Source organism: Triticum aestivum, chromosome 6D (genome assembly GCF_018294505.1).
Source record: "Triticum aestivum cultivar Chinese Spring chromosome 6D, IWGSC CS RefSeq v2.1, whole genome shotgun sequence".
Classification (NCBI taxonomy): Eukaryota; Viridiplantae; Streptophyta; class Magnoliopsida; order Poales; family Poaceae; genus Triticum; species Triticum aestivum.
Window position 1 is genome coordinate 38,109,992 of NC_057811.1, and position 16,753 is coordinate 38,126,744.

At 45.6% G+C, this 16,753-nt stretch overlaps 2 protein-coding genes and 2 non-coding genes across 4 annotated transcripts; 3 read left to right on the forward strand and 1 right to left on the reverse strand.

Annotated features, from left to right (window-relative positions):
* Nucleotides 1–2,106: 2,106 nt before the first annotated feature.
* Nucleotides 2,107–2,179, forward strand: TRNAA-AGC (transfer RNA alanine (anticodon AGC)). The gene has a single exon. It is a non-coding gene; the product is annotated as a tRNA-Ala (tRNA).
* Nucleotides 2,180–7,852: 5,673 nt separating this feature from the next.
* TRNAA-AGC (transfer RNA alanine (anticodon AGC)) lies at nt 7,853–7,925 on the forward strand. The gene has a single exon. It is a non-coding gene; the product is annotated as a tRNA-Ala (tRNA).
* A 1,038-nt stretch (nt 7,926–8,963) lies between these two features.
* On the forward strand, nt 8,964–12,421 carry LOC123143341 (putative F-box protein At3g16210). Its single transcript, XM_044562227.1, has 3 exons — nt 8,964–10,108; nt 10,562–10,655; nt 11,980–12,421. Exons 1-2 carry the CDS (start codon nt 8,989–8,991, stop codon nt 10,606–10,608), a joined length of 1,167 nt encoding a protein of 388 aa, XP_044418162.1. The 5' UTR covers nt 8,964–8,988; the 3' UTR covers nt 10,609–10,655; nt 11,980–12,421.
* Nucleotides 12,422–12,982: 561 nt separating this feature from the next.
* On the reverse strand, nt 12,983–13,999 carry LOC732713 (protein H2A.6-like). The gene is made up of 2 exons (NM_001428012.1): nt 13,715–13,999; nt 12,983–13,610 (listed from the first exon to the last, which is right to left on the reverse strand). The coding sequence occupies exons 1-2, from the start codon at nt 13,889–13,891 to the stop codon at nt 13,341–13,343; spliced, it is 447 nt and encodes a 148-aa protein (NP_001414941.1). The 5' UTR covers nt 13,892–13,999; the 3' UTR covers nt 12,983–13,340.
* Between the last annotated feature and the right edge of the window lie 2,754 nt (nt 14,000–16,753).

A 16,753-nucleotide genomic window follows, 5' to 3' on the forward strand; every position in this document is an offset into this window, starting at 1 on the left:
AACGACATATACGAATCCACAATGGAATCATCCAGAACACTCAGAAGAGCGCCTTTAAAGAGAGTATCGATCTTCTCAAAAGCTTCCAGTTGTGCTGGATTAAGATCGCCCTCAGGCTTGCCCTTGGTGGCGTCATAGCAGCCCATGGTCTGAAACCAGTAGACTGCTCTCATGTGCCACCTCTTATATTGCGCCCCCTTAAAGGCGGGCGGCTTCAGATGCGCAGCAAAACCACTCGGAGTAAATTGCCTATAATCAGGTTTTGGATTGTTGGAAATATGAGCAAATTACTACGAGATTTAATACAAATAAATAGAAGATAAATCATGACTACAGTAGCAGAGATTAAACTAATCATGTGAACTAGCATAGCAGATGAACAGATCACATCTAGGGCACATACTAGAAACATGAATTCTACCACGATCTTGAACAGGAAGGATAGAATGACATACGGTGCAGCGGGAGCAGCGCTGCCGACGTTGACGTTGTCGCCCATGTCGTCGAGGATGAGGTTGCCGAGGTCGGGGAAGAAGTCGTCATTCGCGAAGTCGTCGCTGCCAGCAGTCGCGCGAGTGCGCTCCCCAAAAACCTGATCGCCCCTCTCCCGTACAGGATTACGAGAGGCGGGGTTCCGGAGGCCTGCTGTCCCTTCTCCTGATGCACGCCGAAAGGAGGGATGGAGAAGACTTGCTTGGCGGCGCAATGATGTGGAACGGTGGTGAGCAACCATACGAAACGGCGGCGGCTAGGGTAGACGTCTGCCTGACTATATAGTGCGGGCCGAGCAGGTCGTGGGAGTAAACCCCACGTCCGAGTCGTCACGATCCAAAAGAATCGGAAACGGTTCAGTAATTAACGCGTCCGTTAGTTATTAATTAATGACTCATTAATTTTTCCCGAGCAACAAAAATATAGACAACATGCATAGCTCTGTCCTCGGCTCGCCTCAATCCCGCAACCCGCAGCGTGACGAGGCGTGGCGTGGCGTGGCGTGGCGAGGCGAGCGAGGAGCAGGAGGATCGCGCGTGTAGGTCTCCTCTTCTCATGCTCATATAAGTGGTAGAAGAGCTCATCTTATAAAGAGGTGCAACTCTCTCTCAACTTATGAGGTGGGACTAAATTTTAGCCTCACTCACTCCACTCACATGTGTGCATAAATGGGCCAAGAGAATTTTAGAATTTTAGTTGGGCTTTGGGCCAAAGGCCTACTAGCAAAATTCCAACAGATAAGAGGTGTCCAGAAACCCATGCTTTACAAATCCACGTTCCATCCGCTCCTCAGGTGACAAGTCCGCGAGTACATCAAAAAGCCACTCTGGCCCTGTACATGACTCAATGGATGTCCAGAATATTCCATTGCCGCGCCATAGCTTGCCACAAGGCAACCGCTTGAGGACATCTGCAAAGAGCATGAAAAAGTGTCCTTCGGTTCGGTAGCACACACAGGACACAAGTTAGGTACTTCAAGGCTACGAGCATGTTTATTAGTCCATGTGGCCAGGTAGTTCGTCGCCACCCGCCAAGCAAACACACACACCTTAGGAGGAGCATGGCACCTCCATAAAAAAGCCCAGACGGCTCGTCGTCCGTCCGGTGCCCTGCTCGCCACGACTGAAGATGGACCAAGACGTTCATCAAGCGCTAGCCGGTATGCACTCCGAACCGTGAAGATACCATTACGCTCCGGTTCCCAAGCAAGGACATCCTCTTCGAGCCGTGGAGAAGTCCGAATTTTAACAATCTGCTAAGTCAGAGAGATATATAAGTTGGTGGCTTCAGAGTAAAAAATAAGATGGGACTATTTAATTGATGAACAAACATGAAAAGACATATAAAGGTTTTCCATTTAGGAAAGAGTCCCTTGCTGGTCATACATCTTGATTCAATGATATAATATTCGCAGCCCTGCCCCTGCTTATGAATATCTAGAGAAGAACAATGTAAGAAAAATTGCATACATTTTCGCACACAACAGGACGCTGTTGCAACTATCTCTCAAATCATTGGTTGGCCCAAAAGCGAAGCTTCATGGTCAGGTATACTGAGAAGGTATGGTGAGAAGGTATTCTTGTTAAAAGGGTTGCTAAATAAATTAGTCAATGTGGGGATGTAGCTCAGATGGTAGAGCGCTCGCTTAGCATGCGAGAGGTATGGGGATCGATACCCCACTTCTCCAATTTATATTTTTTACGGACCTCTGTATTACTGTAAAAAAGAACTATCTTAGTTCACTTGCAAACTCCAAATCTCCCCAAACATGTGCAAATTCCTTCTATACATAAAAGGGAATTCAAAAGCATGCACACAATCTGTGCTGCAAACTAAGGCGGTGCAATAATAAATCACATGCCAAGAGTAAAATGTCACCATCATGATTTTGTTAACCATCCATACTGTAGAAAAAGGAAAGAGCAAAATGATACCCCGAGTCACAGTTCCAGCATTCCAAAAAGAAAGAAACGAAAACTAATCCATATGTTCTACCCTGCATCCAACCAAATTTATCCGGTCGATCAATCTCACCAATGCAAACAAGATTAAAATAAAAACGTTCCCCTACACCCAATCAAAAACCTACGGTGGCATCTACCTTCCTTTCAATAGTGTGTGTGCGCGCGCATGCGTGTGTGTCATGCAAAATAGCTACCCGACTCGATAAAGCTTGACACCAAGAAAATGGCTTCCATGATCGACCTCCCAGGCATGAAACCAAACTGATTTTTGGTCACGCTTGTCATTCTTCTTAAGCGGTGCTCAATGACTCTCTTCCATAGCTTCATTGTATGCTCATCAGCTTAATTCCACGGTAATTAGTACAACTATGAACACCCCCCCTGTTCTTGAAGATTGGTACTAATATACTCCGTCTTCATTCTTCTGGCATCTTGTTTGCTCAAAAAATGAGGTTGAAAAGCTTGGTTGGCCATACTATCGCTATGTTCCCGAGGCCTTTCCACACCTCAATGGGGATACAATCAGGGCCCATCGCCTTGCCTCCTTTCATCCTTTTAAAGACCTCCTTGACCTCATACTCCTGAATTCGCCGCACAAAACGCATGCTGGTCTCATCAAAGGAGTCGTTCAGTTCAATGGTAGAACTCTCATTCTCCCCATTGAACAGCTTGTCGAAGTACTCCCGCCATCTATGCTTAATCTCCTTGTCCTTCACCAGGAGTTGGTCTGCTCCGTCCTTGATGCATTTGAGTGGCTAATATCCCTCGTCTTCCTCTCTCGGATCTTGGTCATCTTATAGATGTCCCTTTCGCCTTCCTTTATGCCTAGCCGTTGGTAGAGGTCCTCATACGTCCGACCCCTTGCTTCATTGACAGCTCGTTTTGCGGCCTTCTTCGCCATTTTGTACTTCTCTATGTTGTCTGCACTCCTATCCAGGTACAGGCGTCTGAAACAATCTTTCTTCGCTTTAATTGCCTTCTGGACATCATCATTCCACCACCAGGTATCCTTATCTTAGCTTCTCCTTCCCCTGGACACTCCAAACTCCTCCGAGGCCACCTTACGAATGTAAGTCGCCATCTTCATCCACACATTGTCCGCATCCCCTCCTTCCTCCCAAGGGCCCTCCTTAATGACCCTCTCCTTGAACGCCTGAGCTACCTCCCCCTTGAGTTTCCACCACTTCGTTCTAGCGACTTTGGCACGCTTATCCTGCTGGACACGAATCCAAAAGCGGAAGTCAGCAACCACCAGCTTATGTTGAGGTACAACACTCTCTCCAGGTATCACCTTACAATCTAGGCACGCAAACCTATCTTCTTTTCTTGAGAGGATGAAATCAATCTGGCTAGAGTGTTGGCCACTACTAAAAGTCACCAGATGTGATTCTCTCTTTCTAAAGACGGTATTAGCTACAATCATGTCGTAGGCTAGAGCAAAACTTAAGACATCTTCTCCTTCTTGATTCCTGATGCCATAGCCAAAACACCCCATGCACCCCTTCAAAACCTACGTTAGATGTGCCCACGTGGCCATTGAGATCTCCTGCTATGAAGAGCTTCTCGCCAATCGGTACACTCCTAACCATGTCTTCCAGGCCTTCCCAGAACTCCCTCTTGGTGTTCTCATTGTGGCCTACTTGCGGGGCATACGCGCTGATAACATTAAGAACTAAGTCCCCAACTACTAGTTTGACCAGGATAATCCGGTCATCACGTCTCTTGACGTCTACCACTTCATACTTGAGGCTCTTGTTGATCGAGATGCCTACGCCATTTCTGTTTGCAGCCGTCCCCGTGTACCACAGCTTGAAGCCGGTATCCTTCACCTCCTTCGCCTTCTGTCCCCTCCATTTGGTTTCTTGGACGCAAAGGATATCAACACCTCTCCTCACCGCTGCATCAACTAGCTCCCGAACTTTTCCTGTCAGAGACCCTACGTTCCAGCTACCTAAGCGAATCCTCCTAGGCTCGGCTAGCTTCCTTATCCTTCGCACTCGTCGAGTCAAATGCGAAGACCCTTGCTCATTAAATATCTCAAATAATTTGGACAGATTAAAACATGATGAATTTTTAAATTGCAAATTGCTAAAAGATTGATTTGTATAGTCTAGTCTCCTAATTGTAGCAAAATATATTGTTTGCAGTTATGGAAGTGTATTAGTTGAGTTAACGAGGAAGGGATACATCACGCATGACAATAGTTGTGGCTGAGCCAAACTGATTCTCACTTGTTAGGAATATGAACGAAGTAGATCCCATATGCCTTTTCTTGCTAATCCCAGGCATGCCCACGTTGTAGACCGGACCAAGGTTTTATAGTCGCCGACTAATCGCCAAGTCGTTGGAGCGAGGTTGGCTTGCGCAGGCGACTTGGCTTGAGGAGCGAGTCGCGCGGCTGGTAGGCTAGTCGACGACTAGTCGGGCGACTAGGACCTCAAAGCAGGGCGGCTTAGCTTCAGCAAGGCCAAGGGAGGGAAGACTGGGAAGGTGAGGAGGCCAGAGTTCGAGGCGGGGGAGGAGGAGACGAAGCTGGAGAGTGCGCCGACTATACAAGGAGAAGCGCGGAAGAGACGAAGGAGAAAGGCACATGAGAGAGCAGATGCACGGTCCAGATTAGAGCATATGGACGGTTTGGATTTTATTTGGAAGCTAGGGTTACATAATGGGCCTATTGGGCCAGCTCTCTAGCATGAAATAGAGGAGGAGAAGACGCGTGCTCCCATCCCACATCAGAATCGCCGCCTCCATTGCTCCTACGAGCTGCTGCTGCCTTCTCCGAGCTGAAGTATCCTCCAAGCAGCTGCCTTCCCCCTCCTCCGCCTGCAACATCACCTCTTCCCCCCCCTCCTCCTCCTCCTCCTCCTCTTAACACCTGGGGCGACTTGTGGCGATTAATCACGACGAGTCGCAGACTAATCGCAGCGAGCCACTAGTCGGAGGCATGGCGACTCGACTTGGCTAGGCGACTCAAAAACCTTGGACCGGACAGTCATCTTTGCAAGGATGTGCTAGAACTTATTTTGAGTGGATCGGTGGGGCAAGTGAAGCTTAACGCCAGGGTCGGACAGTCTTGGAGATGGTCCAGTGGCTGGCTACCTGTCACGCTTTCATGCACACTGCATATTTGATTTTTCCTCGACACCCTGCTTCCTCATCCATTTATTAGCAGCTCTCCATTCTCTTCCTCATGCCCTCGCCAACCTACCTTCTCTTTTATTTGCTGACATTCTGCCCCCTCTCTATTGGATATGCTCTTTCACTTTCCTTCCTTGTCCATCCAGCTGCCTTGCTTTCAGTTATCTCCTCCTTGTTACTGCTATATATCGTTTTTCTTGCAGTTATTGCAGTTTTATGGACGATTGTTCTAGTGTTAGCCGGTTTGCTTAAATATTTTCTCAGCATATCTCGCAATGTTTGTCTAATTGGAATATGTAACTGCCACCTATCCAACCAAACGTAGCTATGTTTTGTGGGCAGCCTATTTTCTCGATATTTGGTCATGTTAGATGTTCAATACGGCATATTAAATGCATGATCAAAATGGCTGGATTCACCATAAATACTGCTTTAATCTTGAATTACATTTTTACTTAACATTTATTTATCATTATAAGTGGTGGCCAAAGTATTGTTTTGATGCTGTACAGATTAAAATAGAATGACATATATATTGTAGATTGAAGGAAGTGTATCTACTAATAAGATGATGAACGATCCCTTACTTGATGCTTCTACTGAATGAATTTAACTAAACTTGTTTTGTTAGCAACTAGCTGGGTAAACCAGGCGTTTCTCCTTTCCTACTCCATGAACCCCTCATATGCCCATCATAACAAAAAATATTTTAAATGATTTGATAAGCTAGGATCTTCAGAATTGGCCCCTAATGGAGTTCCTAAAATCACTAATCTTTAGCCTCTACTAAGTTCAAATGTAGCCAAAAACTTGATGGTGGTAATGGAATTTCTAGGCGAGCCACTATTCTACAAATCACCTACTGCTTCTCTATGTTTGTATTGCTAGCATTGTATTAATGCTGAGAGGATCCAAATTTGGAGGTTTTGGTAGAAGTCCACAATACTAGTGAAGCAACGTTTACTGTTTGAGTCGTAAAAAAATTGGGCGATATAACATTAATAGCTTTTGCATGAAAGCAAATTGGTTTGGCTGATGAAATTGATTGATCTGCAGGTGTCTGGAATTACACTCCGGTGGTAGATGCAGAAATAGCTTTTTCTTTGCTGTAGGTTCTTCCATTTTATATGATGTGTTGGCGCTGGCATTAGTCATTAATCAACTGGCATGAAGACACGATGGCTTTTTTGTGTTGGCGCTGTCAGTTATCTCGCTTGCAAGCGTTTGAGGCAAGCTAAACTCTTCTGTCCTGTGTTGTGTCTGGTCGAGACTGTAACTTCTAATCTTGATTAAGCTTTTGTCGTCTTCTTTTTTTCATGTCTGCATGCGTGCACTTGGGCTTGTACCACATTAGATATAAATATGTATGTCGAAAAGATAGCAATGCTGCGGTGATGCTATAAGAGTTGAATCTGTGCCACATGATCAACACACGCAGTTGTCAGGATCTCGTTACTCTTGGCGAATATAAGATTGCACCCCATTGTGTTGTTAGCAGAATGCCCAGGGTGTGAGCTGTGTAGAGTTTGCTGTCTGTGTGTGGCTCGGGATGCATAAAGTTTGTCTTCTGTTTCATTTCGCTGGAATTACACTCAGAAGGTTCTAAGCTGTCTGGAAGTAGTACTGTTGTACCCTCTCCAGCTCTAAATAATCCCTCAACTGTGAAGCTGCTGCATGTGTTTTGTTTTGTTTTCTTGGAACAAGGCAAAAGATTTGCCATGCTGCATGTGTTGATGCAGAGAAAGAAAATCGAATGCCTTTTGCGGCAACAAAAAAGAGGAAGAGGGAGAAAGAAAACCCGAATGCGTGCAGTGATGCCTGTGCGATCTGAGGAAGGAGTGTCAGGTCTGTGTATGTAGCTGGGATATGGAGGAAGATACGACGATCCAGTTCGTGCCCACTGGAGCGGAGCGCGGTATGCGGCAGCTCTGCTCATGAACTCATCTTCAACAAAATGTGGTCGTGTTTTGCACCCGTCAACTCTTTTTTTTCCCTGAAAAAAGAAGGGAATTGGGCCATTTTTCTACTGGCCGGCCTTTCGAGAATGGAGGCTTAGCCAAACTGCAATCCCTTGTTTTGTTTGCCGGGAGCGGGCGGCCAAATGGCAAGCTCCCCTGACTTGTGCCAAATGCCGGCGAATTCGCAACGTACACTGTCCTCTGTCCTCTGTCCATGGAAATTACGACTTGTGTAATGGCAGGGTTGTGTGCTCGATACTTGAATAAATAAGAAGCTTTGATAATTAATTTCGTCAACATGGGGATGTAGCTCAGATGGTAGAGCGCTCGCTTAGCATGCGAGAGGTATGGGGATCGATACCCCACTTCTCCAATCTTGATTTTCTTTTTGATTTTTTTTTTTGCTTTTCGCAAATCTCAATATTATATACTGTAAAGAAAACTATCTTGAGTTCACTTTTGCGAACTCCAAAACTCCCCAAATATGCGCAAATTCCTTCTATACATAAAAGGAAAATTAAAAGCACGCGCACAATCGGTGCTGCAAACTAAGGCGGTGCAATAATAATCACATGCCAAGAGTTAAAATGTCACCATCATGATTTTGTTGACCATCCGTACAGTAAAAGAAGACCTAAAAAAAAAGCAAAATGATAGCCAGAGTCAAAATTACAGCCTTCCAGAAAGAAAGTAAAAAAAACATCTATATGTTGTGCCCTACACCCAACCAAATTTATCCACTCAATCAATCTCACCAATGCTAAAAAGGATTAAAAAAAACTCCCCCCTACACCCAGCCAGAAACTTACGGTGGCATCTGCCCTCCTTTCAATGGTGTGAGTCCACCACCCACACGACGTTTGTGTCAGAAATGCAAAATAGCTACCCGACTCGACGAAGCTCGAGTTACCGAAAAAAATGTAAAGAACATTTTGAAAACTAAAACAATATCGGGAATTTTGTACGTCAAACATATATATGTGTGAACCATATAAACATTTTTAATGCATATTTTTATTTGTGGGCTGCACAGAAAACAAATATGTGGATAATTGGACCTACAATTTGCTATGTGGATCCTTTTTTTGTAGCGCAAAAATGAAGGTATTCTTTCATAAAATTAATAATATAACTCGCCTAAAAGATGCATATATGTTAAAAAAGAATATAGGTGTGTGTGCGCGTGTGTTAAATATGCATTCATTTTTTATTTTTTTTGAGAAAGCATTCATTTTGAATTTCCCCTAAAAACAGACCACCTCTCCATCGTGGGCTTTCCAATGTCCAGCCCAGTTTTGGGCTCTTCGTTGTCACTCACGGCCTGCACGCCGCACACTGGGCCGGTCGATCGCGTCTACTGCATCTATACATCGAGCCTAACCCACGCCCCACACCGCATTCTTCTGAAAAAAAAGCATCTCACATCGTAGGGCGAGATGAGCAGCCTCCGCCGCCGCCGCCCCTCGCCGGCGGCGGTGCCGCCGCTGGAGGACGAAGACCTCCTCTCCGAGATCCTCCTCCGCCTCCCCCCACAGCCGTCCTCCCTCCCCCGCGCCTCCCTCGTCTGCAAGCGCTGGCGCGGCCTCGTCTCCGATCCAGGCTTCTGCCGCCGCTTCCGCCGCCACCACCACCGCAACCCTCCCCTCCTCGGGTTCTTCCAAGAGCTAGACGAAGGGCTCTCCTTCGCGCCTTCCCTCAAGGCCCCGGATCGTGTCTCGCCCGAGCGCTTCTCCTTGCAACACGCAGATTTGGTCGACCGCTTCTTCTCCCTCGGATGCCGCCATGGCCTGGCGCTCATCTACCTTCGCAAGCGTCTCCAGCTCCTTGTGTGGGACCCCGTCACCGGCGACCAGCACCACATTGCCGTCCCCCCGGGGTTCGACACGGAGACATCCCCAATCAGCGGCGCGGTGTTTCGCTCTGCCGGAGACGTCCAACACTTCCATCTGGCTTTGGTAGGGAGCAGTGAGAGACAAATTACGCAAGCAGTCGCCCGTGTTTACTCGTCGGAAACCGGTGTATGGGGCAATCTTATCACAGCACCGCTTCAATCTGAGGGTGCTGCCCATTTTCGCATCGCGGTTTCTACGATCAAGCCTGCTGTGCTGGTCGGGGGTTCTCTTTACTGGTTGCTTGATGGGAGCTCGGGTGGGATCCTTGAATTTGATATGGATCGGCAAAGACTAGCTGTGATACCTATGCCAGTAAATGATCTAAGGTTTTTCCAATTCTCGATGATACGGGCAGATGGCGGTGGATTTGGTCTCCTTGTTTTATCAGGCTCCAGTGCCCAATTCTGGAAGAGAAGGACCAATTGCGATGGTGTTGCTTCATGGGTGTTGGGAAGAACCATTGAAATTGACAAGCTACTTCACTGCGAACCAGAGTCGAATGGGAGCCAATTAATACTAGGTTTTGCTGAGGACAATAACGTGGTTCTTTTCTGGACAATTGATGGCCCTGTCATGTTACAGCTTGAGTCACTACAGTCTGAGAAAGTCTTGGGAACCAAAATCATGTCTCACTATCACTCATTCGAAAGTGTCTATACTACAGGTAATATCATGTTTTACATCATGGGTATAATAAAACCAAGTTAATTGTTGATAATTGTTTGACGTAGTACTGTGCACACACATTCGTGTTAAGCTATCAATTTAGTAGTGCTATATCAGGATTTTTTTTTTTTTTGCGGCTTGATGAACTAGATTTTCAAAAGTGATGTGATTTGTGAAATTTTGTTTCATTTAGTTGATCTAAGGGGGTCAGAGAATACCCTAAAGGATACCCATCTGCACCTCTACTGAGGAGCTAATAGTCCTAGTGTGCCTCTTTCATTTTTACGATAATCAGATCCAGTTTCATTTATCTTTCCCTGGTGTTGTCTCCAAATTGAAATTTTTTTTTCAAACTACAGCTGTGAGTTTATCTAAGTATCTTGATGCCTCCTCATGTCTGTTTGGCTTTTTGTTGGAATGTCCTTGGTTGTTTGACTTTGTATGCTTGCAGAAAGAGGAATTGGTGGTCCTGAAGCTGTTCTTTTGCACAACACCTGAGATTCTTGTCCAATTAGATATGCTATTGTGATTTACTGGTTACGCAGGTAAGCTTACCTTCTGCAAGCAGGTTGGGGCACTTGAACTCTTCTAAACAAAATGTATGGCTTTCCTTTTTACTGCCATATATATGATCAAAATGGCTGGATTCACCATAAATACTGCTTTAATCTTGAATTGCATTTTTACTTAACATTTATCATTATAAGTGGTGGCCGAAGTATTGTTCTGATGCTGTACGGATTAAAATAGAATGTCATATATATTGTAGATTGAAGGAAGTGTATTTATTAATAAGACGATGCATGATCCCTTAATTGATGCTTTGACTGAATGAATCTAACTAAATTTGATTTGTTAGCAACTAGCTAGGTAAACCAGATGTTTCTCCTTTCCTATTCCATGAGCCCCTCATATCCCCATCATAACAAAAACTATTTTAAATGATTTGATGAGCTAGGATCTTCGAAATTGGCCCTATGGAGTTCTTAAGAGCAAGTACAATAAGGATGACTAGGCGGGCTGTAAGCCTTTAAATATTATATTTTTGATGAGTTGGATGAGAGAGAGGATGAGAGAGAAGGGAAGAGGGCTACTAATTAGAGCATGGTTAATAGTATAGCTAACAACCGACTATATGAAGTTGCAATGTCACTTGTAGCCAATCTAATAGCCCACTCAAACAATATAGTTAGACATACTAGTATACTATACAATTAATGCATGCCTCACTTCTTTCTCTCACAAAGGGTGTTGGAGCTCGTGCTACAGCCGACTGTAAGCTTGTAGCCCGCTTCTCTTCTCTCTCCTCTCCTCTCTCCTCCACCTAGACATAAATATGATGTTGGCATCTCTTATAGCCCGCCTACGTCACCCTATTGTACTTGCTCTTAACAGCCGGCTGCTGCACGGACTCCTAGACAAATTGTGAGAGAGTGAGGTGGGCCATGTATGAAAAAAGTAGTATATATTTATATGCTACTATTGTATTTGTCGGCTGTAAGCTTGGCTATAGATGATGTGGCAAGATCATATAGCCAGCAGTTGGCTATACTATTAACCATGCTCTAAAGCCACTAATCTTTTAGCCTCTACTAACATCAAATGTAGCCAAAAACTTGATGTTGGCGATGGAATTTCTAGGTGTGCGACTATTCTGCAATTCACCTGTTGCTTCTCTATGTTTGTATTGCTGGCATTGTGTCAATGCTGAGAGGATCCATATTTGGAGATTTTGGTAGAAGTCCACAACACTAGTGTAGCAACGGTTACTGTTTGAGTCGTACAAATATTGGGCGATATAACTTTAATAGATTTTGCATGAATTACTTGTACAGATTGGTTTGACTGATGAAATTGATTGCTCTGCAGGTGTCTGGAATTACACTCTGGTGGCAGATGCAGAAATGGATTTTTTTGCTGTAGGTTCTTCCATTTTATATGCTGTGTTGGCGCTGGCATTAGTCATTAGTCAACTGGCATGAAGACACGATGGCTTGTTTTTGTTGGCGCTGTCAGTTATCTCGCTTGCAAGCGTTTGAGGCAAGCTAAAGTCTTCTGTCCCGTGTTGCGTCTGGTCGAGATTGCAACTTCTAATCTCTGCTTAAGCTCGTCGTCTTCTTTTTTGCGTGTGTGTGTGTGCGCGCGCGTGGATGCACATGGGTTCGTACTATTAGATACTATAATTTTGTACGTCAAGAAGATAGCAATGCTGCAGAGATGCTATTATGAGTTGAATTTGTACCACATGATCAACACACAGAGTTGTCAGGATCTCATTACTCTTGGAGAATTTGCACCCCTTGTGTTGTTACCAGAATGCCCAGGATGTGAGCTGTGTAGAATTTAATCTCTGTTGCTCAGGATGCATAAAGTTTGTGTTCGGTTTCTACATGAGTTCTTTTGCTGGAATTATATTCAGAAGGTTCTAATTGTATCCTCTCCAGCTCTAGATAATCCCCCAAATGTGAGGCTGCTGCATGTGTTGATGCAGAGAAACTAAACCAAATGCCTTTTGCAACAACAAAAAAGAGGAAGAAAGAAAACCGAATGCGTGCAGTGATGCCTGTTATTGCGCATTTAATCATCTCTGTTTAATCTGGCCCTTCCTAGCATCCAAATAACATGTGTTTCTGGCTAGTTAGTTTAGTTTGCATCTACGTAGCAGCCAAATGTTTCTCAGCTTTGTGGTTTCAGAGGATAAATTTTCTGCAATTTGTGGTTTGTGGTTTCAACCATTCCTTGTCCAATCTAGCACCACATCATTTCTTGGCTTCGCATGGAGGTGGAGGATTATATATAGAAATCGTCAGGAGTGATTTCTTCAAAGAATCAGTTTCCTGCAGATTGATTGAAATATGATTGGGTGATCAACATAACATAAGATTAGTGCCTGAAATTGAGTACCCTGTTTGTTTTAGTAAGCAAAGAGCAAGGGGAATTTTCAGATGATACAAAGAGAATTTCATACAAATGAAACTTATTTAGTACCAAATGTTCAGAAACAAAAGCAGGTGTCAAGCATTCACAAGACCAAATTGCAGACAACCATAGATATATAGAACAAGAGAATAACCAAGACTCAAAGGAGTGCATCTTCAGTAGTACTAGTATTTCCCACACCATCTTCAGGGCCACTAGAGACTACCAGGCACTACATACAGATCTGCCAACCAAACGACTAGTACTCATCTTGTCCATGAGTAATGGCTAGGCTATGGGGATGGGGACGGCTACTCCTTGGTGGCTGCGGTCTTCTTCTTGGGGGACTTGGTGGCGGCCTTCTTCTTGGGCGACTTGGTGGACTCCTTCTCGGCGGCGCCGGCGGCCTTCTTGGGGAGCAGCACGGAGTTGATGTTGGGGATGACGCCGCCGTGGGCGATGGTGACGCCGGCGAGCAGCCTGCCCAGCTCCTGGTCGTTGCGGACGGCCAGCAGCAGGTGGCGCGGGATGATGCGCGTCTTCTTGTTGTCCTTGGCCGCGTTGCCGGCGAGCTCCAGGACCTGCGATTCATTTCAACCAAACGAAATCGGTGATCTGTCCAACACAAGAGGAACAGAGCAGCAGAACAGAGGCTCGAGGGCAGCGAGCGAAGATCTGCGGCTACCTCGGCGGCGAGGTACTCGAGGACGGCGGCGAGGTAGACGGGGGCGCCGGAGCCGACGCGCTGCGCGTAGCGGCCCTTCTTGAGGTAGCGCCCGATGCGGCCGACGGGGAACTGGAGCCCGGCCTTCACGGAGCGGGTCACCGCCTTCTTCCTCTCGCCGCCCTTCCTTCCGGCCATCTTCTTCTTGCTTCTCCGGCGACGAGGTGTCCCTCTCGAGGTGTGGAGCTGGCGGCGGTGGTGCTGGATTGGAGGAATGCTCTGGGTTTGGTGGGTTGGAACAGCGGCGAGGGGCGCGGCTTTTATTGGAGACGGGAGCTTCGCTGGAGCGGGGGGGGGAGCGATCCGCGTGACGCGGTGCGCCCGCCGTTGGATCTGAGGGGAGATTGCCGGGCAGGGGGAGTGATCCGTGGGAGGCCCAGATGGACCAATCAGAGAGCAGAGTTTTGCATCGTCCAGGATACGAATTCAAAATGAGTTCAAAACCACATTCGGCCTAGTATGTTTTAAAAAGTGGCTTGAATTATTGTTGTTGGTACTAAATGACTTGAATTCTGATTTTGTTGCTTCGTTGTAGACAGAATTGCTGGTTGGAATGAAGTGGGTGTCAATGCATTTTCTATTTGAGCGCTGCTATACACGTGGTAAACTTACAGCCAATGCCTAAACGATACTACATCGCAGCGTCACAGCGAGCGTGCACTCACGAGATTTGGACGCGAATGAAGTACCGTTCTCAGATCGGGCGGAAAGCATGTCTATGCAGCAATTTCGTTTCTATTTGGATGTTGGTCCATTGAATTGACCTCGTCTCCCTCTCTTCATCGAGCTTCCCCGGGCTCTCTCTCTCTCCCTCGGCTCTCCTCCATCCCAGCGCTCTATCTCCCTTGAAATGGGGAAGCGGGCAGACCTGGCTATCTGGCTCGTGCCATCCATGCCGGCCCGGTCGCACGCTAGCACGGCACGGGCTAAACCGCCAGGGTCGTGTTTGGGCCGTGAGGCTGGGCACATGGACTGTTTATGTTTGATTTTTTCATATATATGACCCAAAAAACAGCCCAATAGCAAAATGGCCTAAAATAGCCCAACAGGGCAAAAAGCATGTGGCCCAAACGTGTTAAACGTGTTGCGGGACGACCCGTTTTGCTAAATGTGTCGTGCCTAGGCCGAGGAGCACATGGGTTGGCACGGCACGACCCGCCTAGTAGATGTGCCTATGTGGGTCGTGTCATGTCATGTGGACCCGTTTGACAGTAAATGCACGTTCAGCGCACCCAGTGGGCGTAGCCCCCGAGCCTGGTGGAGGGTCTCACTTATTGTTCTAGAACATGTGATGGATAATTATAGTACCACTAAAGGTTCGTGGATGTTGTGAAAGGATCGAGAAGAGGTGTCTAGAGGGGGGTGAATAGACTCCTAGCAAACCAAGGTTGCAGTTTTTATTTTCTTCAAGTTGAGGTGGAGTTTTAACACAAGTTTAGACATTCACAATACATATCAAGCAAGCATGACAAGAGTATATCACTAGTAGAAAAAGGCTCAAATGTGAAGCACATTAGTGCCGGTTTGATTTTGAGCCGGCACTGATGTGTCCATTAGTGCCGGTTCCAACGGCTAGGCGGGAGGACCTCTTTAGTACCGGTTTGTGGCGAACCTTTAGCACCGGTTCGTGCCACGAACTGGTACTAATGAGGCTGTGGCCCCACGAGCACCTTTAGTACCGGTTCGTGGCACGAACCGGTACTAGAGTTTCTTACTAAACTGTTTTTTAGTCCCACCTCGCGAAGAGAGAGGCACTAGGAGCGGTTTATAAGCCCTGAGTGCAGAGACGATGAAGAAGAGGCGCAATGCTCACCTTCACGTTGCTTAGCTTCAAGCCTTGAGGAATAGGGTAGACTGCATGGAGCTATGTGCAGTGCAGTCTACACTATTCCGAAAGGCTTGAAGCTAATTAACAAGCATTGCGCCTCTTTTTTATTTTTAATAACTTATTACAACTCCGGACTTCTTGTGTTACGGCAAAAACTGGATGCACTTCGTGTACAAACTGTACAATACGGCAAAAACTGGATGTACTTCGTGTACAAACTGTACAATCTCTTTCGAAATATCAGGGCCGGTTTCGGACGAAAACTCATCTGTTAAACCGGCACTTCATTTTTTAAACTTATTACAACTCCAGACTTTTTTGCGTTCAGTAAGCACCATTCAAAGTGACGTCATCAATTTTCAACACTTTCTGACATCATTTGCTGTTTTTCAGTCATTTACCGATTTGTTTTCAGAGCTAAATGACCGTGAAATTGAAAATCGCTACAAAATAAACTCTGAAAATGTTGAAACTTGGCATGGTATCATCATTTCACCCACATAGCATGTGCAAGAGAGTAGAGAGGGTTACGGCAAAAACTGGACGCACTTCGTGTACAAACTGGACAATCTCTTTCGGAGTATCAGGACTTCGGACGAGAACTCATCTGTTACACCGGTACTTCATGTTTTTTAAACTTAATTGAACTCCAGACTATTTTTGCGTTCAGTACGCACCATTCAAAGCGACGTCATCAATTTCCAACACGTTCTGACATCATATGCTGTTTTTAGTCATTTACCGATTTGTTTAGAGTGCTAAATGACGGTGAAATTGAAAATCACTATAAAATGAACTCTGAAAATGTTGGAACTTGGCATGGTATCATCATTTCACCCGCATAGAATGTGCAAAAGAGTAGAGAGGGTCACGGCGAAAACTGGACGCACCTCGTGTACAAACTGGACAATCTCTTTCGGAGTATCATGGTTTCGGACGAGAACTCATCTGCACGAGCACTTCAATGTTTTTTAAACTTATTTGAACTCCAGCCTATTTTTGCGTTCAGTATGCAACATAATAAAACAGAAAAGACAAAAATTATATAAAAAATTACTCAAAAATAAATAGCAAAAAATAAATAATGCAGAAAAGAGAAAAACTATATATTTTTTTTTATATTCACAAAGAAACTAAATACAGCAAAAAAACTACTCAGAAATAAATAGAAG

What these genes read in the sequence shown, in the direction of transcription:
- LOC123143341 (XM_044562227.1), top strand. Translation starts at nt 8,989, where the DNA reads ATGAGCAGCCTCCGCCGCCGCCGCCCCTCGCCGGCGGCGGTGCCGCCG. An exon ending in CGAAAGTGTCTATACTACAG is followed by an intron (nt 10,109 to 10,561) that starts GTAATATCATGT and finishes GTATGCTTGCAG; the next exon opens with AAAGAGGAATTGGTGGTCCT.
- LOC732713 (NM_001428012.1), bottom strand. Translation starts at nt 13,891, where the DNA reads ATGGCCGGAAGGAAGGGCGGCGAGAGGAAGAAGGCGGTGACCCGCTCC. An exon ending in TCGAGTACCTCGCCGCCGAG is followed by an intron (nt 13,611 to 13,714) that starts GTAGCCGCAGAT and finishes AATGAATCGCAG; the next exon opens with GTCCTGGAGCTCGCCGGCAA.